This window comes from Leptodactylus fuscus, chromosome 5 (assembly GCF_031893055.1).
Source record: "Leptodactylus fuscus isolate aLepFus1 chromosome 5, aLepFus1.hap2, whole genome shotgun sequence".
NCBI classification, from domain to species: Eukaryota; Metazoa; Chordata; class Amphibia; order Anura; family Leptodactylidae; genus Leptodactylus; species Leptodactylus fuscus.
Window position 1 is genome coordinate 192770426 of NC_134269.1, and position 24923 is coordinate 192795348.

General features: G+C 46.4%; 1 protein-coding gene across 1 annotated transcript in view; it reads right to left on the minus strand.

Moving 5' to 3' along the window:
* LOC142204587 (E3 ubiquitin-protein ligase RNF213-like) overlaps positions 1-24923 on the minus strand; it is a 170999-nt gene that overhangs the window by 125370 nt on the left and 20706 nt on the right. The window contains 3 exon segments of the mRNA XM_075275902.1: positions 59-226; positions 16241-16424; positions 23607-23729. Of these exon segments, the coding sequence (XP_075132003.1) occupies positions 59-226; positions 16241-16424; positions 23607-23729 (475 nt within the window).

A 24923-nucleotide genomic window follows, 5' to 3' on the forward strand; every position in this document is an offset into this window, starting at 1 on the left:
TCATAAAAGCTGTTATAAATCCCCCATTATGCTCCCCCATTTTGATCAAATAACTTACTAAGTTTACAAATTTCTAAAAACATTTTTTTGCTGTTCAGAATGCTTTCCAAATGTTTAATCAGCACAGTTCCATCTATGATACTTTTTATGGCCTCTTGAAACACCGATTTTGAGAGATCCACTAGTCCCTGAGTTTCCCTGTGTTGAATGATTCTTGAGTCGATTCCTATGAAAACAAACAAAAATGATTAAAAATTCTCTATTGTTACTGCTGACTCCTTTGTCTTCTTCTTAGAAATTTGATTCAGTCATTCTAAACTGAGTGAGGGTGCATTCACACAGCCACAAAATAACGTGGCGTTTACGATCCACGCTCCCATTGAAATAAATGGAAGCGTATACGGCCCGCAAAATCTCACACGGCATATACGTGCCAGGTCACGCGGCACGTTACTCCGTGTGAATGGGCCCTAACATGTGAGAAGTGTGAACCAAACTGAACCACTAAACCCAAATAACCAAAGAAAGAAGAATAAATAATTCTCTACATGACACCTTACATCAACTTCTGAAATTTCTTGGTCTACTTTCGTCTTATAATTGAAAAGCATGAAATATAGATTAGAAAACATTTTTTTTTTCTAGGGCAGCAGCCATGTTTTTGCCCCCTTCCTGTCCTATGTAATGCTGGTGCACATAAGCCAGGAGGTTTAGAAGGTATATAGTACAGGTGAATAAGAAACTCTTGGATTGTTTTAGTTTGGTCAGGGGAATGTGACAGGGGTGTCCTCTGTTGCTCCTACTGTTTGCATTGGCAATTGAGCCCCTCCTTATTTAATTTGGAAAGATGAGGGTATACTTTGCTTTCAATATGGGGGCTTGATGGAAAGGTGACATTTAGAGATGAGCAAACACTGTTCGAACGCCATGATATTCGATCGAATACCTATTTGATCGATGTATTCGTTCACAATCGAATACAAGGCCGCATATGCAGTAAAAAATTGTGTCCCCTCCCACCTTCCCTGGTGTGTTTTTTGCACCAATAACTGTGCAGGGGAGGTGGGACGGGAACTACAATAATGGAGGCAGTGAAAAAAAAATTTAAAAACCCATTGGCTGCCGAAAACATGTGACCTCCCATTTATAAGACCGGCCACCGCCCTATTTGCCATTTTTGCCGTCAGACATAGGGAGAGAAACATATCAGCTGAGGGTTAGATAGAGATTAGCTTCAGATAGGTAGGCAAGAACTAAAGAAGAAAACCAACAGCTCTTATCAGAGCTATACACTGTAGGGACATCAGTCCAGCTTTCTCCGGACGGTGGAGAACAGGGATATTCAACAGATACAACTTCATATATAGCGGAGAAACAGCGTTCATTTTTGGCTGTCTGCACACAGAATAGCCAGAATCTACAGCAATTACAAGTTCATATCGCTGAAAAAAGCCTTGAATTTTTTTTGGGGGGGCCTGAAACAGCATCAATCCACAGCAATTACAAGTTCATATAGCTGGAAAAAGCCTTGAATTTGGGGGGGGGGGGGGGGTTGAAACATAGCAGCAATCCACAGCAATTACAAGTACATATAGCTTGAAAAAGCCTTGAATTCTGGGGATGGGGGGCCTGAAACATAGCATCAATCCACAGCAATTGCAAGTTCATATAGCTGGAAAAAGCCTTGAATTTTGGGGGCCCTGAAACATAGCATCAATCCACAGCAATTACAAGTACATATAGCTTGAAAAAGCCTTGAATTTTGGGGGGCCTGAAACATAGCATCAATCCACAGCAAATACAAGTACAGTGTTTGCCAAAAGTATTGGCACCCCTGCAATTCTGTCAGATAATACTTATTCTCTTCCAGAAAATGATTGCAATCACAAATTCTTTGGTATTATTATCTTCATTTAAGTTGTCTTCAATGAAAAACCACAAAAAGAATTGTCAAAAGCCAAATTGCTGTGGAATTGTATCCAAACATAAAAAGGGGGTGGACAAAAGTCTTGGCACTGTTTGAAAAATCATGTGATGCTTCTCTAATTTGTGTAATTAACAGCACCTGTTACTTACCTGAGGTATCTAACAGGTGGTGGAAATAACTAAATCACACTTGCAGCCAGTTGAAATGGATTAAAGTTGACTCAACCTCTGTCCTGTGTCCTTTTGTGTACCACATTGAGCATGGAGAAAAGAAAGAAGACCAGAGAACTGTCTGAGGACTTGAGAAGCATAATTGTAAGGAAGCATGAGCTATCTCAAGGATACAAGTCCATCTCCAAAGACCTGAATGTTCCTGTGTCTACCGTGCGCAGTGTCATCAAGAAGTTTAAAGCCCATGGCACTGTGGCTAACCTCCCTAGATGCGGATGGAAAAGAAAAATTGACGAGAGATTTCAACGCAAGATCGTGCGGCTGGTGGATAAAGAACCTCGACTAACATCCAAATAAGTTCAAGCTGCCCTGCAGTCCGAGGGTACAACAGTGTCACCCCGTACTATCCGCCGGCGTCTGAATGAAAAGGGACTGTATGGTAGGATACCCAGGAAGACCCCACTTCTTACCCAGAGACATAAAAAAGCCAGGCTGGAGTTTGCCAAAACTTACCTGAGAAAGCCAAAAACGTTTTGGAAGACTGTTCTCTGGTCAGATGAGACCTTGCCTTTGGGAAAAGGCATCAACATAGTTTACAGGAAAAAAAAGAGGCCTTCAAAGAAAAGAACATGGTCCCTAAAATCAAACATGGCGGAGGTTCCCTGATGTTTTGGGGTTGCTTTGCTGCCTCTGGCACTGGACTGCTTAACTGTGTGCATGGCATTATGAAGTCTGAAGACTAGCAACAAATTTTTCAGCATAATGTAGGGCCCAGTGTGAGAAAGCTGGGTCTCCCTCAGAGGTCATGGGTCTTCCAGCAGGGCAATGACCCAAAAAACACTTCAAAAAGCACTAGAAAATGGTTTGATAGAAAGTACTGGAGACTTCTAAAGTGGCCAGCAATGAGTCCAGACCTGAATCCCATAGAACACCTGTGGGGGAGAGATCTCTTGATGGCAGACGTTTGCCTTGGTACTGCACACCTGAAGATCTAATTGTCATAATGGTAACATTTTCCCCTGTCGCAATATTCTCATAAATCTGTATAACTCTTTGAAGTTACCTATGATTCAAGCTTGGCACCACAAAGTCTAAGGGTATTCCTTTCAACCGTTGTGTTGTAGGAAAGTCCCCTGCAGAGCTAACGAGCTTGCACAGATATGTTAAAGGGGTATTCCCACGTCGCATACTCACCAGTCTTCGCTGCTGTAAATTCTTCTTTCTTCCGGCTTTATTGCGTCATTGGTGGGCGGGGTTACATATGCAAAGCCAGCGGCAAGATGACGTCGCTTCTATGCCGCTGGCCCTGCATGTGCACTACCGATGCAGCTAGGCATCGGACGTACAGCCTTCACAATGCAATACAGACCCAGCATCCGCTATAATAGATAAGCAGATGTCGGGGAGTGTAGACGCTGGCATAGGTGCCTGCAACATCGCTACGCTCCTGCCCTGCATGAAACCAGCAGCGGCAGGAGCGATGCTGCTATTCCGCTCCTCCGCCCCCCTCCCCTCCGCTTCTGGCTTCATGCAGGGCAGAAGCATAGCGATGTCATCCGCCTCTCTATTACAGCGGATGCCGGGTCTGTATTGGCGGCCCCTTCCCCCAAAAAATATAAACTACTCCCCCCCCCTCCAGGCTCGCTCCCATGCACTTAGCCCCTCCTCCCTCCCCTCTGAGAGCAGCAGATTAGAGATGAGCGAACACTAAAATGTTCGAGGTTCGAAATTCGATTCGAACAGCCGCTCAATGTTCGTGTGTTCGAACGGGTTTCGAACCCCATTATAGTCTATGGGGAACAGATACTCGTTAAGGGGGAAACCCAAATCCGTGTCTGGAGGGTCACCAAGTCCACTATGACACCCCAGGAAATGATGCCAACACCTCTGGAATGACACTGGGACAGCAGGGGAAGCATGTCTGGGGGCATCTAACACACCAAAGACCCTCTATTACCCCAACATCACAGCCTAACAACTACACACTTTACACACTCAATACCACCTCTCTGACAGTAGGAAAACACCTTGAAACATGTGTATTTGGCACTTGCAGTGAGGAGAGCTTGTCACCAGCAGTGAATTTGGCCCTTGTAGTAAGTTGAGGTTGGCACCAACATTTGTTTTGAAAATCAGGGTGGATTGAGCCTCTAACCAGCAGAGTTTGGGCAAATTCATGGTGGAGGGAGCCTCTAAAAACCCCAGTTTGGACCAATTCATGGTGGAGGGAGCCTCTAACCAGCCCAGTTTGGGCAAATTCATGGTGGAGGGAGCCTCTAAAAAACCCAGTTTGGACCAATTCATGGTGGAGGGAGCCTCTAACCAGCCCAGTTTGGGCAAATTCATGGTGGAGGGAGCCTCTAACCAGCCCAGTTTGGACCAATTAATGGTGGAGGGAGCCTCTAACCAGCCCAGTTTGGACCAATTAATGGTGGAGGGAGCCTCTAAAAAACCCAGTTTGGACCAATTCATGGTGGAGGGAGCCTCTAAACAGCCCAGTTTGGGCAAATTCATGGTGGAGGGAGCCTCTAAAAAACCCAGTTTGGACCAATTCATGGTGGAGGGAGCCTCTAACCAGCCCAGTTTGGACCAATTAATGGTGGAGGGAGCCTCTAAACAGCCAAGTTTGGACCAATTCATGGTGGAGGGAGCCTCTAAAAAACCCAGTTTGGACCAATTCATGGTGGAGGGAGCCTCTAAACAGCCCAGTTTGGGCAAATTCATGGTGGAGGGAGCCTCTAAAAAACCCAGTTTGGACCAATTCATGGTGGAGGGAGCCTCTAACCAGCCCAGTTTGGACCAATTAATGGTGGAGGGAGCCTCTAAACAGCCAAGTTTGGACCAATTCATGGTGGAGGGAGCCTCTAAAAACCCCAGTTTGGACCAATTCATGGTGGAGGGAGCCTCTAACCAGCCCAGTTTGGACCAATTAATGGTGGAGGGAGCCTCTAACCAGCCCAGTTTGGGCAAATTCATGGTGGAGGGAGCCTCTAACCAGCCCAGTTTGGACCAATTAATGGTGGAGGGAGCCTCTAACCAGCCCAGTTTGGACCAATTAATGGTGGAGGGAGCCTCTAACCACCCCAGTTTGGACCAATTCATGGTGGAGGGAGCCTCTAAACAGCCAAGTTTGGACCAATTCATGGTGGAGGGAGCCTCTAAAAACCCCAGTTTGGACCAATTCATGGTGGAGGGAGCCTCTAACCAGCCCAGTTTGGGCAAATTCATGGTGGAGGGAGCCTCTAAACAGCCCAGTTTGGGCAAATTCATGGTGGAGGGAGCCTCTAACCAGCCCAGTTTGGACCAATTAATGGTGGAGGGAGCCTCTAACCAGCCCAGTTTGGACCAATTAATGGTGGAGGGAGCCTCTAACCACCCCAGTTTGGACCAATTCATGGTGGAGGGAGCCTCTAAAAACCCCAGTTTGGACCAATTCATGGTGGAGGGAGCCTCTAACCAGCCCAGTTTGGGCAAATTCATGGTGGAGGGAGCCTCTAAACAGCCCAGTTTGGGCAAATTCATGGTGGAGGGAGCCTCTAACCAGCCCAGTTTGGACCAATTAATGGTGGAGGGAGCCTCTAACCAGCCCAGTTTGGACCAATTAATGGTGGAGGGAGCCTCTAACCACCCCAGTTTGGACCAATTCATGGTGGAGGGAGCCTCTAAACAGCCAAGTTTGGACCAATTCATGGTGGAGGGAGCCTCTAAAAACCCCAGTTTGGACCAATTCATGGTGGAGGGAGCCTCTAACCAGCCCAGTTTGGGCAAATTCATGGTGGAGGGAGCCTCTAAACAGCCCAGTTTGGGCAAATTCATGGTGGAGGGAGCCTCTAACCAGCCCAGTTTGGACCAATTAATGGTGGAGGGAGCCTCTAACCAGCCCAGTTTGGACCAATTAATGGTGGAGGGAGCCTCTAAAAAACCCAGTTTGGACCAATTCATGGTGGAGGGAGCCTCTAAACAGCCCAGTTTGGGCAAATTCATGGTGGAGGGAGCCTCTAAAAAACCCAGTTTGGACCAATTCATGGTGGAGGGAGCCTCTAACCAGCCCAGTTTGGACCAATTAATGGTGGAGGGAGCCTCTAAACAGCCAAGTTTGGACCAATTCATGGTGGAGGGAGCCTCTAAAAAACCCAGTTTGGACCAATTCATGGTGGAGGGAGCCTCTAAACAGCCCAGTTTGGGCAAATTCATGGTGGAGGGAGCCTCTAAAAAACCCAGTTTGGACCAATTCATGGTGGAGGGAGCCTCTAACCAGCCCAGTTTGGACCAATTAATGGTGGAGGGAGCCTCTAAACAGCCAAGTTTGGACCAATTCATGGTGGAGGGAGCCTCTAAAAACCCCAGTTTGGACCAATTCATGGTGGAGGGAGCCTCTAACCAGCCCAGTTTGGACCAATTAATGTTGGAGGGAGCCTCTAACCACCCCAGTTTGGACCAATTCATGGTGGAGGGAGCCTCTAACCAGCCCAGTTTGGGCAAATTCATGGTGGAGGGAGCCTCTAAACAGCCCAGTTTGGGCAAATTCATGGTGGAGGGAGCCTCTAACCAGCCCAGTTTGGACCAATTAATGGTGGAGGGAGCCTCTAACCAGCCCAGTTTGGACCAATTAATGGTGGAGGGAGCCTCTAACCACCCCAGTTTGGACCAATTCATGGTGGAGGGAGCCTCTAAACAGCCAAGTTTGGACCAATTCATGGTGGAGGGAGCCTCTAAAAACCCCAGTTTGGACCAATTCATGGTGGAGGGAGCCTCTAACCAGCCCAGTTTGGGCAAATTCATGGTGGAGGGAGCCTCTAAACAGCCCAGTTTGGGCAAATTCATGGTGGAGGGAGCCTCTAACCAGCCCAGTTTGGACCAATTAATGGTGGAGGGAGCCTCTAACCAGCCCAGTTTGGACCAATTAATGGTGGAGGGAGCCTCTAACCACCCCAGTTTGGACCAATTCATGGTGGAGGGAGCCTCTAAAAACCCCAGTTTGGACCAATTCATGGTGGAGGGAGCCTCTAACCAGCCCAGTTTGGGCAAATTCATGGTGGAGGGAGCCTCTAAACAGCCCAGTTTGGGCAAATTCATGGTGGAGGGAGCCTCTAACCAGCCCAGTTTGGACCAATTAATGGTGGAGGGAGCCTCTAACCAGCCCAGTTTGGACCAATTAATGGTGGAGGGAGCCTCTAACCACCCCAGTTTGGACCAATTCATGGTGGAGGGAGCCTCTAAACAGCCAAGTTTGGACCAATTCATGGTGGAGGGAGCCTCTAAAAACCCCAGTTTGGACCAATTCATGGTGGAGGGAGCCTCTAACCAGCCCAGTTTGGGCAAATTCATGGTGGAGGGAGCCTCTAAACAGCCCAGTTTGGGCAAATTCATGGTGGAGGGAGCCTCTAACCAGCCCAGTTTGGACCAATTAATGGTGGAGGGAGCCTCTAACCAGCCCAGTTTGGACCAATTAATGGTGGAGGGAGCCTCTAACCACCCCAGTTTGGACCAATTCATGGTGGAGGGAGCCTCTAAAAACCCCAGTTTGGACCAATTCATGGTGGAGGGAGCCTCTAACCAGCCCAGTTTGGGCAAATTCATGGTGGAGGGAGCCTCTAAACAGCCCAGTTTGGGCAAATTCATGGTGGAGGGAGCCTCTAACCAGCCCAGTTTGGACCAATTAATGGTGGAGGGAGCCTCTAACCAGCCCAGTTTGGACCAATTAATGGTGGAGGGAGCCTCTAACCACCCCAGTTTGGACCAATTCATGGTGGAGGGAGCCTCTAAACAGCCAAGTTTGGACCAATTCATGGTGGAGGGAGCCTCTAAAAACCCCAGTTTGGACCAATTCATGGTGGAGGGAGCCTCTAACCAGCCCAGTTTGGGCAAATTCATGGTGGAGGGAGCCTCTAAACAGCCCAGTTTGGGCAAATTCATGGTGGAGGGAGCCTCTAACCAGCCCAGTTTGGACCAATTAATGGTGGAGGGAGCCTCTAACCAGCCCAGTTTGGACCAATTAATGGTGGAGGGAGCCTCTAAAAACCCCAGTTTGGACCAATTCATGGTGGAGGGAGCCTCTAACCAGCCCAGTTTGGGCAAATTCATGGTGGAGGGAGCCTCTAAACAGCCCAGTTTGGGCAAATTCATGGTGGAGGGAGCCTCTAACCAGCCCAGTTTGGACCAATTAATGGTGGAGGGAGCCTCTAACCAGCCCAGTTTGGACCAATTAATGGTGGAGGGAGCCTCTAACCAGCCCAGTTTGGACCAATTAATGGTGGAGGGAGCCTCTAACCACCCCAGTTTGGACAAATTCATGGTGGAGGGAGCCTCTAAAAAACCCAGTTTGGACCAATTCATGGTGGAGGGAGCCTCTAAACAGCCCAGTTTGGGCAAATTCATGGTGGAGGGAGCCTCTAAACAGCCCAGTTTGGGCAAATTCATGGTGGAGGGAGCCTCTAACCAGCCCAGTTTGGACCAATTAATGGTGGAGGGAGCCTCTAACCAGCCCAGTTTGGACCAATTCATGGTGGAGGGAGCCTCTAAACAGCCCAGTTTGGGCAAATTCATGGTGGAAGGAGCCTCTAACCAGCAGAGTTGTGGGAAAGCAGGGTGGAGGGAGCCTCTAACCAGCAGAGTTGGTGGAAATCAGGGTGGAGGGAGCCTCTAACCTGCAGAGTTGGGGGAAATCATGTTGGAGGGAGCCTAGTATTAGCAGAATTGTGCAACGCTTATGGTGGATGAGTATGAGGATGCGGAGGAATTGGAGAGGTTGAGTACAGACATGGAGTTTCATGTTGGGGTGCTTTACACAGGTGGGCACAAAAATGAAGGCTCTATCCAGTGGTGGTTCATTTTTATCAAAGTGAGCCGGTCGGCACTCTCAGCTGACAGACGGGTGCGCTTGTCAGTGATGATGCCACCGGCTGCACTGAACACCCTCTCAGATAGGACGCTGGCGGCAGGACAGGACAGCACCTCCAAGGCATATAGGGCAAGTTCAAGCCACAGGTCCAACTTCGACACCCAATACGTGTAGGGCGCAGAGGGGTCAGAGAGGACAGGGCTGTGGTCGGAAAGGTATTCCCGCAACATGCGCCTATACTTCTCACGCCTGGTGACACTAGGACCCTCCGTGGCGGCACTTTGGCGAGGGGGTGCCATCAAGGTGTCCCAGACCTTAGACAGTGTGCCCCTCGTTTGTGTGGACCGGTGAGAACTTGGTTGCCTACTGGAGGAACTGCCCTCCCTGCCGCCACTGTCACATGCTGGAAACATCTCCATCATATTCTGCACCAATTGCCTGTGGCAAGCATTGATGCGATTGGCCCTCCCCTCTACCGGAATAAAAGACGAGATGTTGTTTTTATACCGGGGGTCAAGGATAGCAAAGATCCAGTACTGGTTGTCCTCCATGATTTTGACAATACGCTTGTCGGTTGTAAAGCACCCCAACATGAACTCAGCCATGTCTGCCACAGTGTTAGTTGGCATGACTCCTCTGGCCCCACCGGAAAGTTCAATCTCCATTTCCTCCTCATCCTCCATGTCTACCCATCCGCGCTGCAACAATGGGACGATTCGAAGTTGCCCGGAAGCCTCCTGTATCACCATCACATCATCGGACAACTCTTCTTCCTCCTCCTCCTCCTCCTCCTCCATTAAACGCAGTGAAGCGGACAGATGTGTGGACCTACTCTCCAGCTGTGACGGATCGGATGCTATCCCTAACTCCTCTGTGTGATCTGAGTTATCCCTGATGTCAATCAGGGATTCTCTCAGAACACACAAGAGCGGGATTGTAAGGCTCACCATCGCATCCTCAGAGCTCACCCTCCTTGTGGACTCCTCAAAGACCCGTAGGATGTCACAAAGGTCTCTCATCCATGGCCACTCATGGATGTGAAACTGAGGCAGCTGACTTTGTGGCACCCTAGGGTTTTGTAGCTGGTATTCCATCAAAGGTCTCTGCTGCTCAACCACTCTATTCAACATCTGAAACGTTGAGTTCCAGCGTGTGGGGACGTCGCACAAAAGCCGGTGTTGTGGCACATGCAGGCGTTGCTGGAGAGATTTTAAGATAGCAGCGGCTACTGTCGACTTGCGAAAGTGGGCGCACATGCGCCGCACTTTCACCAGTAGCTCTGGAACATTGGGGTAGCTCTTTAGGAAACGTTGCACCACTAGGTTGAAGACGTGGGCCAGGCATGGAACATGTTGGAGTCCGGCAAGCTCCAGAGCTGCTACCAGGTTCCGGCCGTTATCACAAACGACCATGCCTGGGCCCAGGTGCAGCGGCTCAAACCATATTGCCGTCTCATCGAGGAGGGCATCCCTCACCTCGGAGGCAGTGTGCTGTCTGTCCCCCAAGCTGATCAGCTTCAGCACAGCCTGCTGACGTCTACCAACGCCAGTGCTGCAACGTTTCCAACTCGTAGCTGGGGTCAATCTAACAGCGGAGGAGGAGGCGGTGGCGGAGGAGGAGGCGGTGGCGGAGGAGGAGGCGGTAGAGGAGGAGGAGGAGGGGGGTGTTCTTCTCGTGTCCCTGCCAGGAATGTTAGGCGGGGAGACGAGGTACACCGGGCCAGTTTGGGAAGCAGTCCCAGCCTCAACTACATTCACCCAGTGTGCCGTCAGTGAAATGTAGCGTCCCTGTCCGCATGCACTTGTCCACGCGTCGGTGGTCAAGTGGACCTTTGTGCAAAGCGCGGAACTAAGGGCCCGCCTGATGTTGAGTGACACGTGCTGGTGCAAGGCGGGGACGGCACACCGGGAGAAGTAGTGACGGCTAGGGACGGCATAGCGAGGTGCCGCAGTTGCCATCAGGTCCAGGAAGGCGGGAGTTTCAACAAGCCGGAACGCCAACATCTCCTGGGCCAGCAGTTTAGCGATGTTGGCGTTCAAGGCTTGCGCGTGTGGGTGGTTAGCAGTGTATTTCTGCCGCCGCTCCAATGTCTGAGAGATGGTGGGTTGTTGTAAAGAAACGCCTGATGGTGCCTTTGATGGTGCAGGAGAAGGAGATAAGACAGGACCAGGGGAGGATGAGGTAGAAGTCAACAAAGTGGCGGAGGCAGATGAAGTGGTGTCCTGGCTCGTCCTCTGGAGTGCATCGCCAGCACAGTCAGCAGTGGCAGTGGCAGAGGCAGAGGCAGAGGCAGTGGCAGTGGCGTGAACGGCAGGCGGCCTTTGTCCTGCCGTTGCTGCCTGCCACTGATTCCAGTGCTTGGATTCCAAATGACGGCGCATTGAAGTGGTGGACAGGTTGCTCTTCTCAGAGCCCCTAATCAATTTCGAGAGGCAAATTGTGCAGACAACACTATATCTGTCCTCGGCGCATTCCTTGAAAAAACTCCACACCTTCGAGAAACGTGCCCTCGAGGTGGGAGTTTTTCGGGGCTGGGTACGAACTGGAACATCTTGGGAGATTCCGGGTGTGGCCTGGCTTCGCCTAAGCTGCTGACCTCTGCCTCTGCCTCTAGCTACCCTTTTTGGTGCTGCACCTGCCTCAACATCCACACTACTTTCCCCGCTTGACATCCCCCCTGTCCAGGTCGGGTCAGTGTCCTCATCATCCACCACTTCCTCTTCCAACTCCTGTCTCATCTCCTCCTCCCGCACAATGCGCCAGTCAACTGGATGCCCTGACGGCAACTGCGTCACATCATCGTCGATGAGGGTGGGTTGCTGGTCATCCACCACCAAATCGAACGGAGATGGAGGAGACTCTAGTGTTTGAGCATCTGGACACAGATGCTCCTCTGTTAGGTTCGTGGAATCGTGACGTGGAGAGGCAGGTTGAGGGACAATGAAAGGAGCGGAGAACAGCTCTGGGGAGCAGGGACAGTTTGGGTTATTGTTCTGTAAAGCTTCGGAATTTTGGGAGGAAGGAAGACAAGACTGTTGGGTAATAGGAGGAGAGGAGGCAGAGTCTGACTGGCTGCTGGACAATGTGCTGTAAGCGTTCTCTGACAGCCATTGCAAGACCTGTTCCTGGTTCTCGGGCCTACTAAGGTTTGTACCCTGCAGTTTAGTTAATGTGGCAAGCAACCCTGGCACTGTGGAGTGGCGCAATGCTTGCTGCCCCACAGGAGTAGGCACGGGACGCCCTGTGGCTTCACTGCTACCTTGCTCCCCAGAACCATTCCCCCGACCTCGCCCACGGCCTCGTCCACGTCCCTTTCCGGGAGCCTTGCGCATTTTGAATTCCTAGTTAGAAATTGGCACTGTATACCAGTAGTAAAAATTGTGGGTGCACGTAACCCCAATATATTCTTTGAATTCCCAGTCAGACACTGGCACTATATGGCAGTAGCAAGAAATGAGGGTATTTGTATTCCCAATATACTCTTTGAATTCCCAGTCAGACAATGGCACTGTATACCAGTAGTAAAAATTGTGGGTGCACGTAACCCCAATATATTCTTTGAATTACCAGTCAGAAACTGGCACTATATGGCAGTAGCAAGAAATGAGGGTATTTGTATTCCCAATATATTCTTTGAATTCCCAGTCAGACAATGGCACTGTATACCAGTAGTAAAAATTGAGGGTGCACGTAACCCCAATATATTCTTTGAATTACCAGTCAGAAACTGGCACTATATGGCAGTAGCAAGAAATGAGGGTATTTATAACCCCAATATATTCTTTGAATTCCCAGTCAGACAATGGCACTGTATACCAGTAGTAAAAATTGTGGGTGCACGTAACCCCAATATATTCTTTGAATTACCAGTCAGAAACTGGCACTATATGGCAGTAGCAAGAAATGAGGGTATTTATAACCCCAATATATTCTTTGAATTCCCAGTCAGACAATGGCACTGTATACCAGTAGTAAAAATTGTGGGTGCACGTAACCCCAATATATTCTTTGAATTCCCAGTCAGAAACTGGCACTATATGGCAGTAGCAAGAAATGAGGGTATTTGTATTCCCAATATATTCTTTGAATTCCCAGTCAGACAATGGCACTGTATACCAGTAGTAAAAATTGTGGGTGCACGTAACCCCAATATATTCTTTGAATTACCAGTCAGAAACTGGCACTATATGGCAGTAGCAAGAAATGAGGGTATTTATAACCCCAATATATTCTTTGAATTCCCAGTCAGACAATGGCACTGTATACCAGTAGTAAAAATTGTGGGTGCACGTAACCCCAATATATTCTTTGAATTACCAGTCAGAAACTGGCACTATATGGCAGTAGCAAGAAATGAGGGTATTTATAACCCCAATATATTCTTTGAATTCCCAGTCAGACAATGGCACTGTATACCAGTAGTAAAAATTGTGGGTGCACGTAACCCCAATATATTCTTTGAATTACCAGTCAGAAACTGGCACTATATGGCAGTAGCAAGAAATGAGGGTATTTGTATTCCCAATATACTCTTTGAATTCCCAGTCAGACAATGGCACTGTATACCAGTAGTAAAAATTGTGGGTGCACGTAACCCCAATATATTCTTTGAATTCCCAGTCAGAAACTGGCACTATATGGCAGTAGCAAGAAATGAGGGTATTTGTATTCCCAATATATTCTTTGAATTCCCAGTCAGACAATGGCACTGTATACCAGTAGTAAAAATTGTGGGTGCACGTAACCCCAATATATTCTTTGAATTACCAGTCAGAAACTGGCACTATATGGCAGTAGCAAGAAATGAGGGTATTTATAACCCCAATATATTCTTTGAATTCCCAGTCAGACAATGGCACTGTATACCAGTAGTAAAAATTGTGGGTGCACGTAACCCCAATATATTCTTTGAATTACCAGTCAGAAACTGGCACTATATGGCAGTAGCAAGAAATGAGGGTATTTGTATTCCCAATATACTCTTTGAATTCCCAGTCAGACAATGGCACTGTATACCAGTAGTAAAAATTGTGGGTGCACGTAACCCCAATATATTCTTTGAATTCCAAGTCAGAAACTGGCACTATATGGCAGTAGCAAGAAATGAGGGTATTTGTATTCCCAATATATTCTTTGAATTCCCAGTCAGACAATGGCACTGTATACCAGTAGTAAAAATTGTGGGTGCACGTAACCCCAATATATTCTTTGAATTACCAGTCAGACACTGGCACTATATGGCAGTAGCAAGAAATGAGGGTATTTGTATTCCCAATATATTCTTTGAATTCCCAGTCAGACAATGGCACTGTATACCAGTAGTAAAAATTGTGGGTGCACGTAACCCCAATATATTCTTTGAATTACCAGTCAGAAACTGGCACTATATGGCAGTAGCAAGAAATGAGGGTATTTGTATTCCCAATATATTCTTTGAATTCCCAGTCAGACAATGGCACTGTATACCAGTAGTAAAAATTGTGGGTGTATATAGCCCCAATTCTATTGCTAGGGGACTTGCAGGGTATTTCTGGGGTGAAGGTGGGGGGGCACACCGTTGGAACGGGTATCGGGGTATATATCGGGTATACGGGAATACACTGACAGTGTATTCCATTCAGGATCCTGGGAAAGCTGGGTTGCGGCGATTGAGCCCGTCAGTGCCACGTTACACTGACAAGCTTCTCCCTGGAATTTAGCTCTTACAAGAGCTGTTGGTTGTCTTCTCCTTCCTATCCTAGCCTGTCCCTGCCTACCCAGAATCTAAGCCCTAGCTAGCTGGACGGAAACCTCCGTCCTCGGTGAATTGCAAGCTCAGAATGACGCGAAGCTGGGCGTCGCTGTTCTTTTAAATTAGAGGTCACATGTTTTCGGCAGCCAATGGGTTTTGCCTACTTTTTTCAACGTCACCGGTGTCGTAGTTCCTGTCCCACCTACCCTGCGCTGTTATTGGAGCAAAAAAGGCGCCAGGGAAGGTGGGAGGGGAATCGAGTAATGGCGCACTTTACCACGCGGTGTTCGATTCGATTCGAACATGCCGAACAGCCTAATATCCGATCGAACATGAGTTCGATAGAACACTGTTCGCTCATCTCTACAGCAGATACATCACTTGACTTTTGACCAGATAAGTCAAGGGATGTGTCAACATAGAAATGAATAAAGTAAGATAGTGGACAAACAAAGTAGTTTTGCTGAAGCAGTGTATTTAGGAAAAGTCTTACATTCACATTAACAAGCAGTATAGATAGGATCCTTGTGATGGGACAACCCCTTTAATGGTTTGGCCTAGGAGATGACAATAGGCTTTGGTCCTAGCAATTTCCACCAGGTAATCAGACTTGGCCATTTGTCATCAAACTTCACACTCTCCTAAGGTAACAACATCAATTAGCAGGATGGTGAATTAAAAATGGCAAATAGGAACAATATATAGATAACAGGCCCTGTATAGGAGATGGGCCATAACTGATGGACCATTTATCACACTGATACAATACATAGATACAAACATACAGGGCTGAAAAATCATATTTGAGGGCCGGTTCATCACACACCCCCTTCATAGTATAGAGCATGTCTAGAAAACTCTACAACCTGAAAATAAAAACAGATTAGGGCCAGTTCATCACAGAACCTGAGGTGGAAGACCACCTCAAATGCTCCTTCACTGTCCATCAGATATACTCCTGCAGATTTCATATTTAAAGGGGTTTTCCATCTCAGTGTCTCAGCAGGCTGCCTGCAGTGTCTGCTTCTCACTTCCTGTATTTCTCTCCCCCCTCCTCCCACTTGCTGAACGGGACATAAAACACTTATGCAGGTCAGATAATATGCAGATGCTTGTACACAATGGACTCAGTGTTATCTGTGTGTTTACATGGAGAGATAACAGACTAGGCTTTATCAGCAAAATGCAATTAGCTGAACTATGGCCCTGCCTGCAAGAGCAGTAAGTGACATGACTTGTCCTATAGGTCAGTGGTTATGGCAATGCTCTGTAAACAATGGGAGGAATAAGGTCACATAGCAGGAGAACAAAGCATTAATTCTAAAGCAATATATTTAGGAAAAGTCTTCAATTTACATAAGCTACCAGTATAGATATCCTAGAGATGGGACAACCCCTTAAACTCTTGTTTGTCAGGGAAAGGAACAGTTACAAGACACAGTAGAAGTTAAAAGACATTCACATGATACAATATTTTATGACCTGTCATCACTTGTGAAAATACAATTTTGTTAAAAACATAATATAAAATGTAAATGCAGAAGTTAACAGGAGTCTCAAAAACTACTTACCATAAAGTTTGAATATATATATTGCATCGTCCCATTGTAACAAATGCTCTAGGACTTTACCGGTGTCCATGACACATTTTCCATGCTCATCTTTTGGCCAACAATGTAGTATAACACTGGACACCAACCGCTCAAAATTTTCTAAGTTATTTGTATCCAGTTTATGGAGAATGTTATTTTCTGACTATAAAAGAAAGATGACAAAACAACAGTAAAGAAAACCTCATTGTATAATCTACCAAAGAATACATCTTGTAGAAATTCTGTTATTTCAACCACTGTGACCAGCTAAAGGCTTATGATAGGACTACAGGCATAGAAGGCTAAGCCTAATACTTAGTGAATATGTCAGTGAATGTGAAAATTATGTGTTTAGAATACATGTTTTCAGTGGCGTAACTAAAGTCTTGTGGGCCCGGTGCAATCTTTAGTCCGGTGCTCCCAACCTCATGCCTACAGCGAATTCTTGATAGTGATGGTTACGGGTGCTAAGGAGTTTAGTCAATCTTAGTGTTATTAGGGTAATCTGTGGTTCTCCTTGACTTATGGGCCAGAATGAAGCTGCAATCTCATTACTGATGCCAGTGCTTATGGTCCCCCAAAGGCTCCTGGGCCATGGCACGACTACACCCTCTGCACCCCCTCAAGTTACTCCCCTGCACGTTTTGCCTCAGATGTACAGTACATGAAATCATTCAGACCTGGAAACCTTTCTGTTAACAAGAATATTTCTACAAATTTTGTAGCACACAATACTGTATTTAAAAAAAATACATATATAAAAATAAACTTCTGCATATATTAGTAGTTACGCAGAGTTAAAAAATTGCAATTTCAAGCTTCAAACTTCATTCCTAGTTTCAGAACCCCTTATATATAGTTTGCACTCTGATGTTAGAATGCTTTAGGACTTTCAGATATGTATCTTTCAGTAACAAATGAAGTGGCCTTATCTGTTGCTAACGTCAATTGTGTATGGATTTCTCCTTATTCAATTTATGAGACAATGATGTTGAGGAATGTGTGATTTACCCACCCGCCCCCATACTGCCATAAGTTCTCTTCTTATACCTTGAGTAACGCATCCCCATAAAGACTTGGAGGCTTTTCTACATTTCGTAGTACAGGTATATGTGGTTGATGTTCGGTTCAATTGACGAATGCAAAAAGGAAATTCTGTGGAAAACCTAAAACTTAACTTTTATTAATACTAATAAAAGAAATATATACCGCATATACTCAAGTATAAGCCGACTTTTTCAGCACTGATATAATGCTGAAAAAGCCCCTCGTGGCTTATACTAGAGTCAGGCAGCATTGGACTGTAGGACCTGCATAAATTAAGTGAAGGGGGACACTAGCTTGAGAGAAAGCCTGGGAGGCGGCAGGTCCTTGCTCTTGTGTCTGCATCGAGGAGAGCAAGCTCCGTGTAACAAAGTGAAAGTAAAACACACAGGCATACCTCCCAACCATCCCAGATTCCGCAGGAAATTTACGGATTCGGTGTCCTGGTCGGCGGGAGGTATGTCCCGGTTTCAACTCAGATCTGCTTCTGGAGGACGCATTTATCCAATGGTGGATAAAATTATGGACTACATCATTTCAATGGGCCCGTACACATAGAGGCCGTCGCTTTTGCGGCTGTGTGTCCGGGCCAAATTGAAGAACTGCAACTTATGGAGCAGATGCTATATGTCCTATACCTGTCCTATATGTGCCTGCATTTGCAGCCCTATCAATTCATTTTTAATGTAAGATCGGTGATCAGTTAATGTAATTTTATTGGTATCTATTTTAATTTTTGAAATTTTTCCAGTAGCTGCTGCATTTCCCCTCCTAGGCTTATACTCGAGTGAATAAGTTTTCCCAGGTGTTTGTGGTAAAATTAGGGGCCCCGGCTTATGTTTGAATATATACGGTATATATATAAAAAAAATATATCTGTGTGTGTGCGAATGGTAAGTGAAAAGTGCTGGCTGTGTTAGTTAGTTTAGCCACACAGGATAAACCCGCAAATGAGAGTCTCTTCCGAAATTATGTCTCAGTACATCATGACATAAGGTACCATATTTTTTGGACTATAAGACGCACTCCCCCCCCCCCCAAATTTGTGAGTAAAATTGGGGTGCATCTTATAGTCTGAATGTGGGGGTGTTTTGGTGGGGTGAGGGAGCCCGCAGAGGAGCTGCTGGGAGGATGTGCGGGCCTGTAAAGATGATTGAGGCCACGCTGCTGCAGAGCGGTCGCCATAGCAAGCGGATGTCTCTGTAATGTACAGTGGAGACCCGGGGCTAATGCCTACGATCAGAGTACACTCTGATTGCAGACATTACTATTTGAAAAACCCCTAAAAAAAAGCAGCCCCCATACCTTTCTCATTGCAGGATAGCACGATTGCGGGAGCCGTCCTGTTCCTGTCACAGCCGGGAGCCTTATGAAGGCTTCCAGGCCTGTCATAGCAATATTACTACTCAATAGTAATTTACTGAATTTCCCATAGGCTGCAATACATTTGTATTGCAGTCTATGGGACTAGCAATCAAATGAAAAAATTAAAAATTTAAAGTTCTAAATCACCTTCTTTCCCTAGAATGCATATAAAAGTAGAATATTGCAAAAAAACACATACACATTAGGTATCCCTGTGTCTGAAAATGCCCGGTCTACAAACTTATGTAATAAATTTTTCCTTTAGGCCGGGTTCACACAATATATTTTGGCAAGTAATGTGCCACGTAGACCCTGCGGGATCTTTTGCGGGCCGTATACTCTCCCATTGTCTTCAATGGGAGCCGGTACCGTATACACGGCGCTATTTTGCGGCCGTGATTTTGCGCAATCTTATATCCTGGCTAATAGGATCCTATTCTGTCCTGGTTCTATTGTAGAATGAGCATAACTAGTTCCTACGAGTTTCTATATAGGGTAGATACATGTCATCAGGGGGGTGTAGGCTGTAAACTAACTGATAACCAATAAAGATGAAGGATCAGGTAAAGCAATACAAGAAGGTAGCCACTGTCAAATGACACTACCTCCTCGTCTGCAATTCGGTAAATGACCACAATCGTGGCCGCTGCTGAAGATCCTTATGTAGCCCTGGTCCTGCCCTCTCAAGGCGTGGCTTGAGGCCGGAGGAGCCTTAGGACTAGTTCACACGTGAACTGCCCGCGCGGGTTTTGACACCTAGAGAGACGCGGCGAGCCGCGTCTCTCTCTGGTGAAAACCCGCCTGCCGCAACCATCTTCCGCTTCCACCTGAAGATAGGGCAGGTTGCTTCTTTTCTCCGCTAGCAGCAGCCCGCCGCTAGCGGAAAAAAGAAGCCTGGCTGTCTGCATAGACCACCATTGTAAGGGGAGGTTTTGGATGCGAAATCCGCTGTCAAAAACCTCCCCTGGGCTCACGTGTGAACGAGCCGTTAGGGTGTGGAAGCGAGAATACAGTCATCTCCCGTGTTCATCTCGCTGGCTTGCGTCACTGCCCCATCACGAGGGACGATGCTATAGGATGTGCATCACATCCCTAACCTCCTAAGAGACTGAGGCAGAGCTAGATCCTGGAACAGTAAGTAAAAATCAGGGAATGTGAGCTGTCAAACTACCAGGGTGGATTATAGAGAATCCGAAGAAGATATTATATTGAAGACATCAATAGACACGAATGGGTATCTTTGGGACAATATTAGCAAAGCAGGCTGACCGTATGAGGAGATGGCTGGTGTTTAGCTGACGAAGTGAAAGTCTAAGGACTAATTATGACAACAAGTGGGTATATGCTGGGTAAATGCTGCCTCTGTATTTTGCAGTACCATATCTGCATCATCCATCATCACAATATGCATCTAGGATGAGGGCTAAAGATCAGCCATTACAAACTGGCCAAATGGTGAGAGATAGATAATTAAACAGTTCACTTTGCAGTATATGTATGAGGACATTAATTTATTGTTCCATCAAAAATGAAATCTAAAGTGACACCATATGATTTAACCCAGGCCCGCATTGGTATTACCAGTCGTAATGGGTTATTACTTCTGCCATCAAAAGCCCTAATAGGTTATTGATTCTGCTATCAATAGTCCTAATGGGTTATTGATTCTGTTATCAATGGTCTATCACTGCAAAATGGTCCAATTCCAAGGACAAATTTACCAGTTACGCAAACGCCACCCCAATCATTCCTCCATCAGGAATTGATTTCACTATTGCAACTGTGTCGTCTGAAGTGTATACACTGCTAATCTAATGAATTTTGAGGTGAAGACTTGAAGGGGGGTAGAGGCCATCTGGTCCGGGTAGTTAGACTGACCAGGTGAAACTATACCTTCCCAACAATACCTCCACTAGGAAATTTACTTAGCTAGGGCAATTGTTGTGATTATAGTAACTAAGTTTGACTTCTCAGGGCCCTCATACCTCCAGGACCAGCTTAGAGGTATATAATTATATAGTTGTGGTGACACACCATTGTTCTTTTCATGTAATTATGTGGGCAAGTGCTGCATGGACATAGAACTATATCAAAAATGGGTATTAAAAAGAAAAAAAAATGAATTGAAAATTGGTCACTGAGACCAAAAGGTCTCATTATGTGTAATAAGAATGTCCATTTTTAGTCTCTCTGTAGCACCTTTCTTTCAAAATTTCCACCACGAACAGATACCATAGTGCCATCATCTTCAAGGCTTGAAAACTGATGTGTGGCACTTCACCATCTTGTTGTTGTACCACATAGTTGGTCACAGGAGTCTCTTACCTTCTGTTGAGGTCTACAGCAGGGGCGGATCCAGGGCCGGGCGAGCCGTGCAAAGGCCCAGGGCCCCGCGCTTAGCCTAACAAAATGGTCCTGGTCGGCATGTCCCGACTCCAACTGAGCTCAGCGTTAAAGCAGGAGCTGACAGCTCCTGCTTTAAACGCCTATGTATGAATACATAGGCGTTTAAAGCAGGAGCTGTCACAGCTCAGCTCCTGCTTTAACGCTGAGCTCCGGCATTTGTAGCCGCGATGTGATGACGTCATCACATCGCGGCTACAATATGTGTATGAGGGAGAGAGCTGCGAGGGAATGAGGAATGGTGAGTGAGTGTGTGAGAACGGCATGACACTGAGGCAGATGGAGGGGGAGAGAACAGCATGACACTGGGGCAGATGGAGGGGGAGAACGGCATGACACTGGGGCAGATGGAGGGGGGAGAACGGCATGACACTGGGGCAGATGGAGGGGGGAGAACGGCATGACACTGGGGCAGATGGAGGGGGGAGAACGGCATGACACTGAGGCAGATGGAGGGGGAGAGAACAGCATGACACTGGGGCAGATGGAGGGGGAGAACGGCATGACACTGGGGCAGATGAAGGGGGAGAATGGCATGACACTGGGGCAGATGAAGGGGGAGAATGGCATGACACTGGGACAGATGAAGGGGGGAGAATAGCATGACACTGGGGCAGATGAAGGGGGAGAGAACGGCATGACACTGGGGCAGATGAAGGGGGGGATGGCATGACACTGGGGCAGATGAAGGGGGGAGAACGGCATGACACTGGGGCAGAGACGGGGGGGAAATGAAACTGTGGGCAGATAAAGGGGGAGAATGGCATGAAACTGGGGACAGAGATAGGGGGGGACATGAAACTAGGGGTAGATGAAGGGTGTATATGAAAATGGGGGGGAGATATAGTTTACGGGTGACTGTGGGAGGATTATACTGTGTGGAATCACATGAAAATTGAATGAGAATGGGTGGAGTCAGCATAAAAGTGGGCAGGGCCTAATTTGCTGCGGCGCACTACGCACGCCGCACTTTTTGTTCCCTCTTTCTAGTCTTCAACAGTTGGGAAGTACAGGTTAGAAGTGCGAGACCCCCAGTAAGTAGGGCCCCGCCAAAGTCAATTGCCCAGGGCCCCGCAAACCCTGGATCCACCACTGGTCTACAGCATGCTCTAACATTCGCCTACAAAATTCTCTAATAGTTTTACACCACCCCCTTAGTTCTGTAATTGGCCTTGGCTCATATCGGGTGTCAGATCCCCTTTCACCTATTGATATAGGTCTTTGATATATCCACCATCCTGCATGCACGTCAAGACTCACATTTATATGTACCAGTAAGATTTGTCGATTTGATCTCACGCACTTGTCGGTGTGCACAGTCATATGTACCAATTATCGGGTTTCCGTGGATTGCTCCCTGACTCGTGGATTTAAGAGCAATTGTCTATCTTGTGTCCTAGAAAAATGATAGGCCTCCTTGAGGGTGTAGTCCATGTATACCCTCACTTGGGTGTGATATCTTTACAATCTGTGATCTATGGGTACAACCTCTTCCCCCTCCCTGCTCTTATATCTGTTAGTAAGAGTAAGGAGGAACAGGATTATATTGTTAGGGTATTGATGCAAAGCCTCACAAAAGCAACAGCAGGAGCTGGCTGATGACAATGAACAGTAAAGACAACTATGTATAACCAGCACAGGACTGCAAACCAAGACAGCGCATGTGCATGCATACAGCGCATGTGTGAGATTTGCACCAACGTGACTAGCTGCTCTGGAAGCAGAAGGAGAGATCATCTTTCAAGAATGAGGCATTGAGCAATGGTGGCAGATGAGGATGCAGGTGTGCTCAGAGCACAGGAAAAACCCCCCTTCCCCTATCCCCTGCTCCCATAGGATTCATTTACATATCACAGTGGATTTTTTCAAAGATGGCTGCAAGGAACAAGGACTGAAAAGCATGCCTAGAGTAGCCTCTATATGAAGATATGCTTAGTTAAAAAAAAAATGGTTTAGGCAATGATAGACTCCCTTTCAATACTTTTTAGACACTTTTCCAACTTGATAGGACAAGGGGCGTGGTTTGCAGGAAATAGGCATGGCTCCAGTCAGTGATGGTACAATTAGAAGCAGACTATGCAAGTATGGCTTGTGTGGAAGTGATGCCATGAGAAAGCCTATGTTTGGCCATAATGCACAACAGCACACATGCTGAAAATCAAACACATCATATCAGTATAAACATCTCATACCAGTATAAAAACCTACATTTCGGTTTTTGCTGTCCGCTTGAAAAGTCGGAAATCTTTGGGAACGGACAGTTAAGGACAGACACGGACTTTAAAAGAACGTACCCGATGTCCATTTAAATCAGTGTAAAATGTCACAGACACAACTAGTGTCCGATGCTAGTGTCCGCATAAGATTTTGAACGGACATTAGCAGCGGACACTAGCTGTCGGACACCGATGGTAGTGTGAACGCTCCCTTAGTTAATAAACTATAATAGATCAATTCTGAATCACAGATTTCCATGGGTTCTGTGGCTGATTTTTTTTCTGGTGTACTCTACAACAAACATGTCTGTCTGTACCTTACAAGCAAAACGCGTTGCCTCAACAGCGCAGTCCTCAAAACATTTACTTATTGATGGGTGAAGATCTTTAAGGAGATTTTGCTCTTTGCAGTAGATCATTATCTGGTTAATGGGCTCCTCCTGTAACAGAAAAACATGAATGACCACAAGCACTGCACAACTGCAATGTACTCTGAGTAATGTAATACATAATGGTGAATAGCTACATTATATTGAAAGTGTAAGTGTGCCTCGCCATATGTAGAAAAAAAAAAAGTCTAACAAAATACTAAAAAACAAAAAACTTGAAAGTCTTCAGTAGTTGATACCTTTTGTAATGGCTAATTCATAATGGTGACAGATTATAACGTTTCGAAGCTCCCGGCTTCTTCTTCAGATTTAACTAAAAACAATTTCTGAGGGCTGCATATTTATGTACAACAGGACACATAGGGATAGAATTTTAGAAATCACTGAACTTAGACAGCCATAAAGATAAGAACCTGGGAACTGTGGAATTGTTTACGTGTATATACCAATAAGCCTCTCCCCGCCCCCCCTCCTAAAATTCTATCCCTATATGTCCTGTTGTACATAAATATGCAGCCCTCAGAAATTGTTTTTAGTTAAATCTGAAGAAGAAGCTGAGCTTCGAAACGTTATAATCTGTCATCATTATGAGTTAGCCATAAAAAAAGGTATCAACTACTGAATACTTTCAAGTTTGTTTGTTTTTTTATATTTCCCACCCACTGGCTAACACAGTACAAAAACAACATTTTCCTTAACAAAATACTGTGAAACCTCTTGGAGATGATGGATCAAAACTGCAGAAGAAAATGGTCTTTTATGAAGGTTGTCCGCTTACTCTCCAGGCACTCTGTATTCAGGAGGAATAACAATGTGTTGCTATTGTAAGGTGAAGAAAACCAAATTCAAATAGCATAAATATATCCTGTGAAACCATGGTAATATAGATAACCAGGTCATATAGCTATCCTAGACGTTTCAGTAACTACCTTCTTCTGTGGGACGTAAAAGAACAGTTATGGTTGAAAAAGCTTGGTGTAGGTCATAGGTATAAGCCATCAGGAGAAGCTGTGACCATCATGTGACCGCTGAGACAAATCAGTGGCCTTAGCAGTCACTAGAGGGAATAGTGATACATCATGGGTTCCTTTCCTAGCAACTGCTAAGGACTCTGAATGGTCTCAGTGGTCATGTGAGCCTCACAGCTTCTGCTGCAGTGAGCCCCTTCAAGCTTGCAACGGAAAGAGGATCGGGAACAGATAATGGAGCTTTGGGGATAAGTTAGTATGGTTTTTTTTGGGGGGG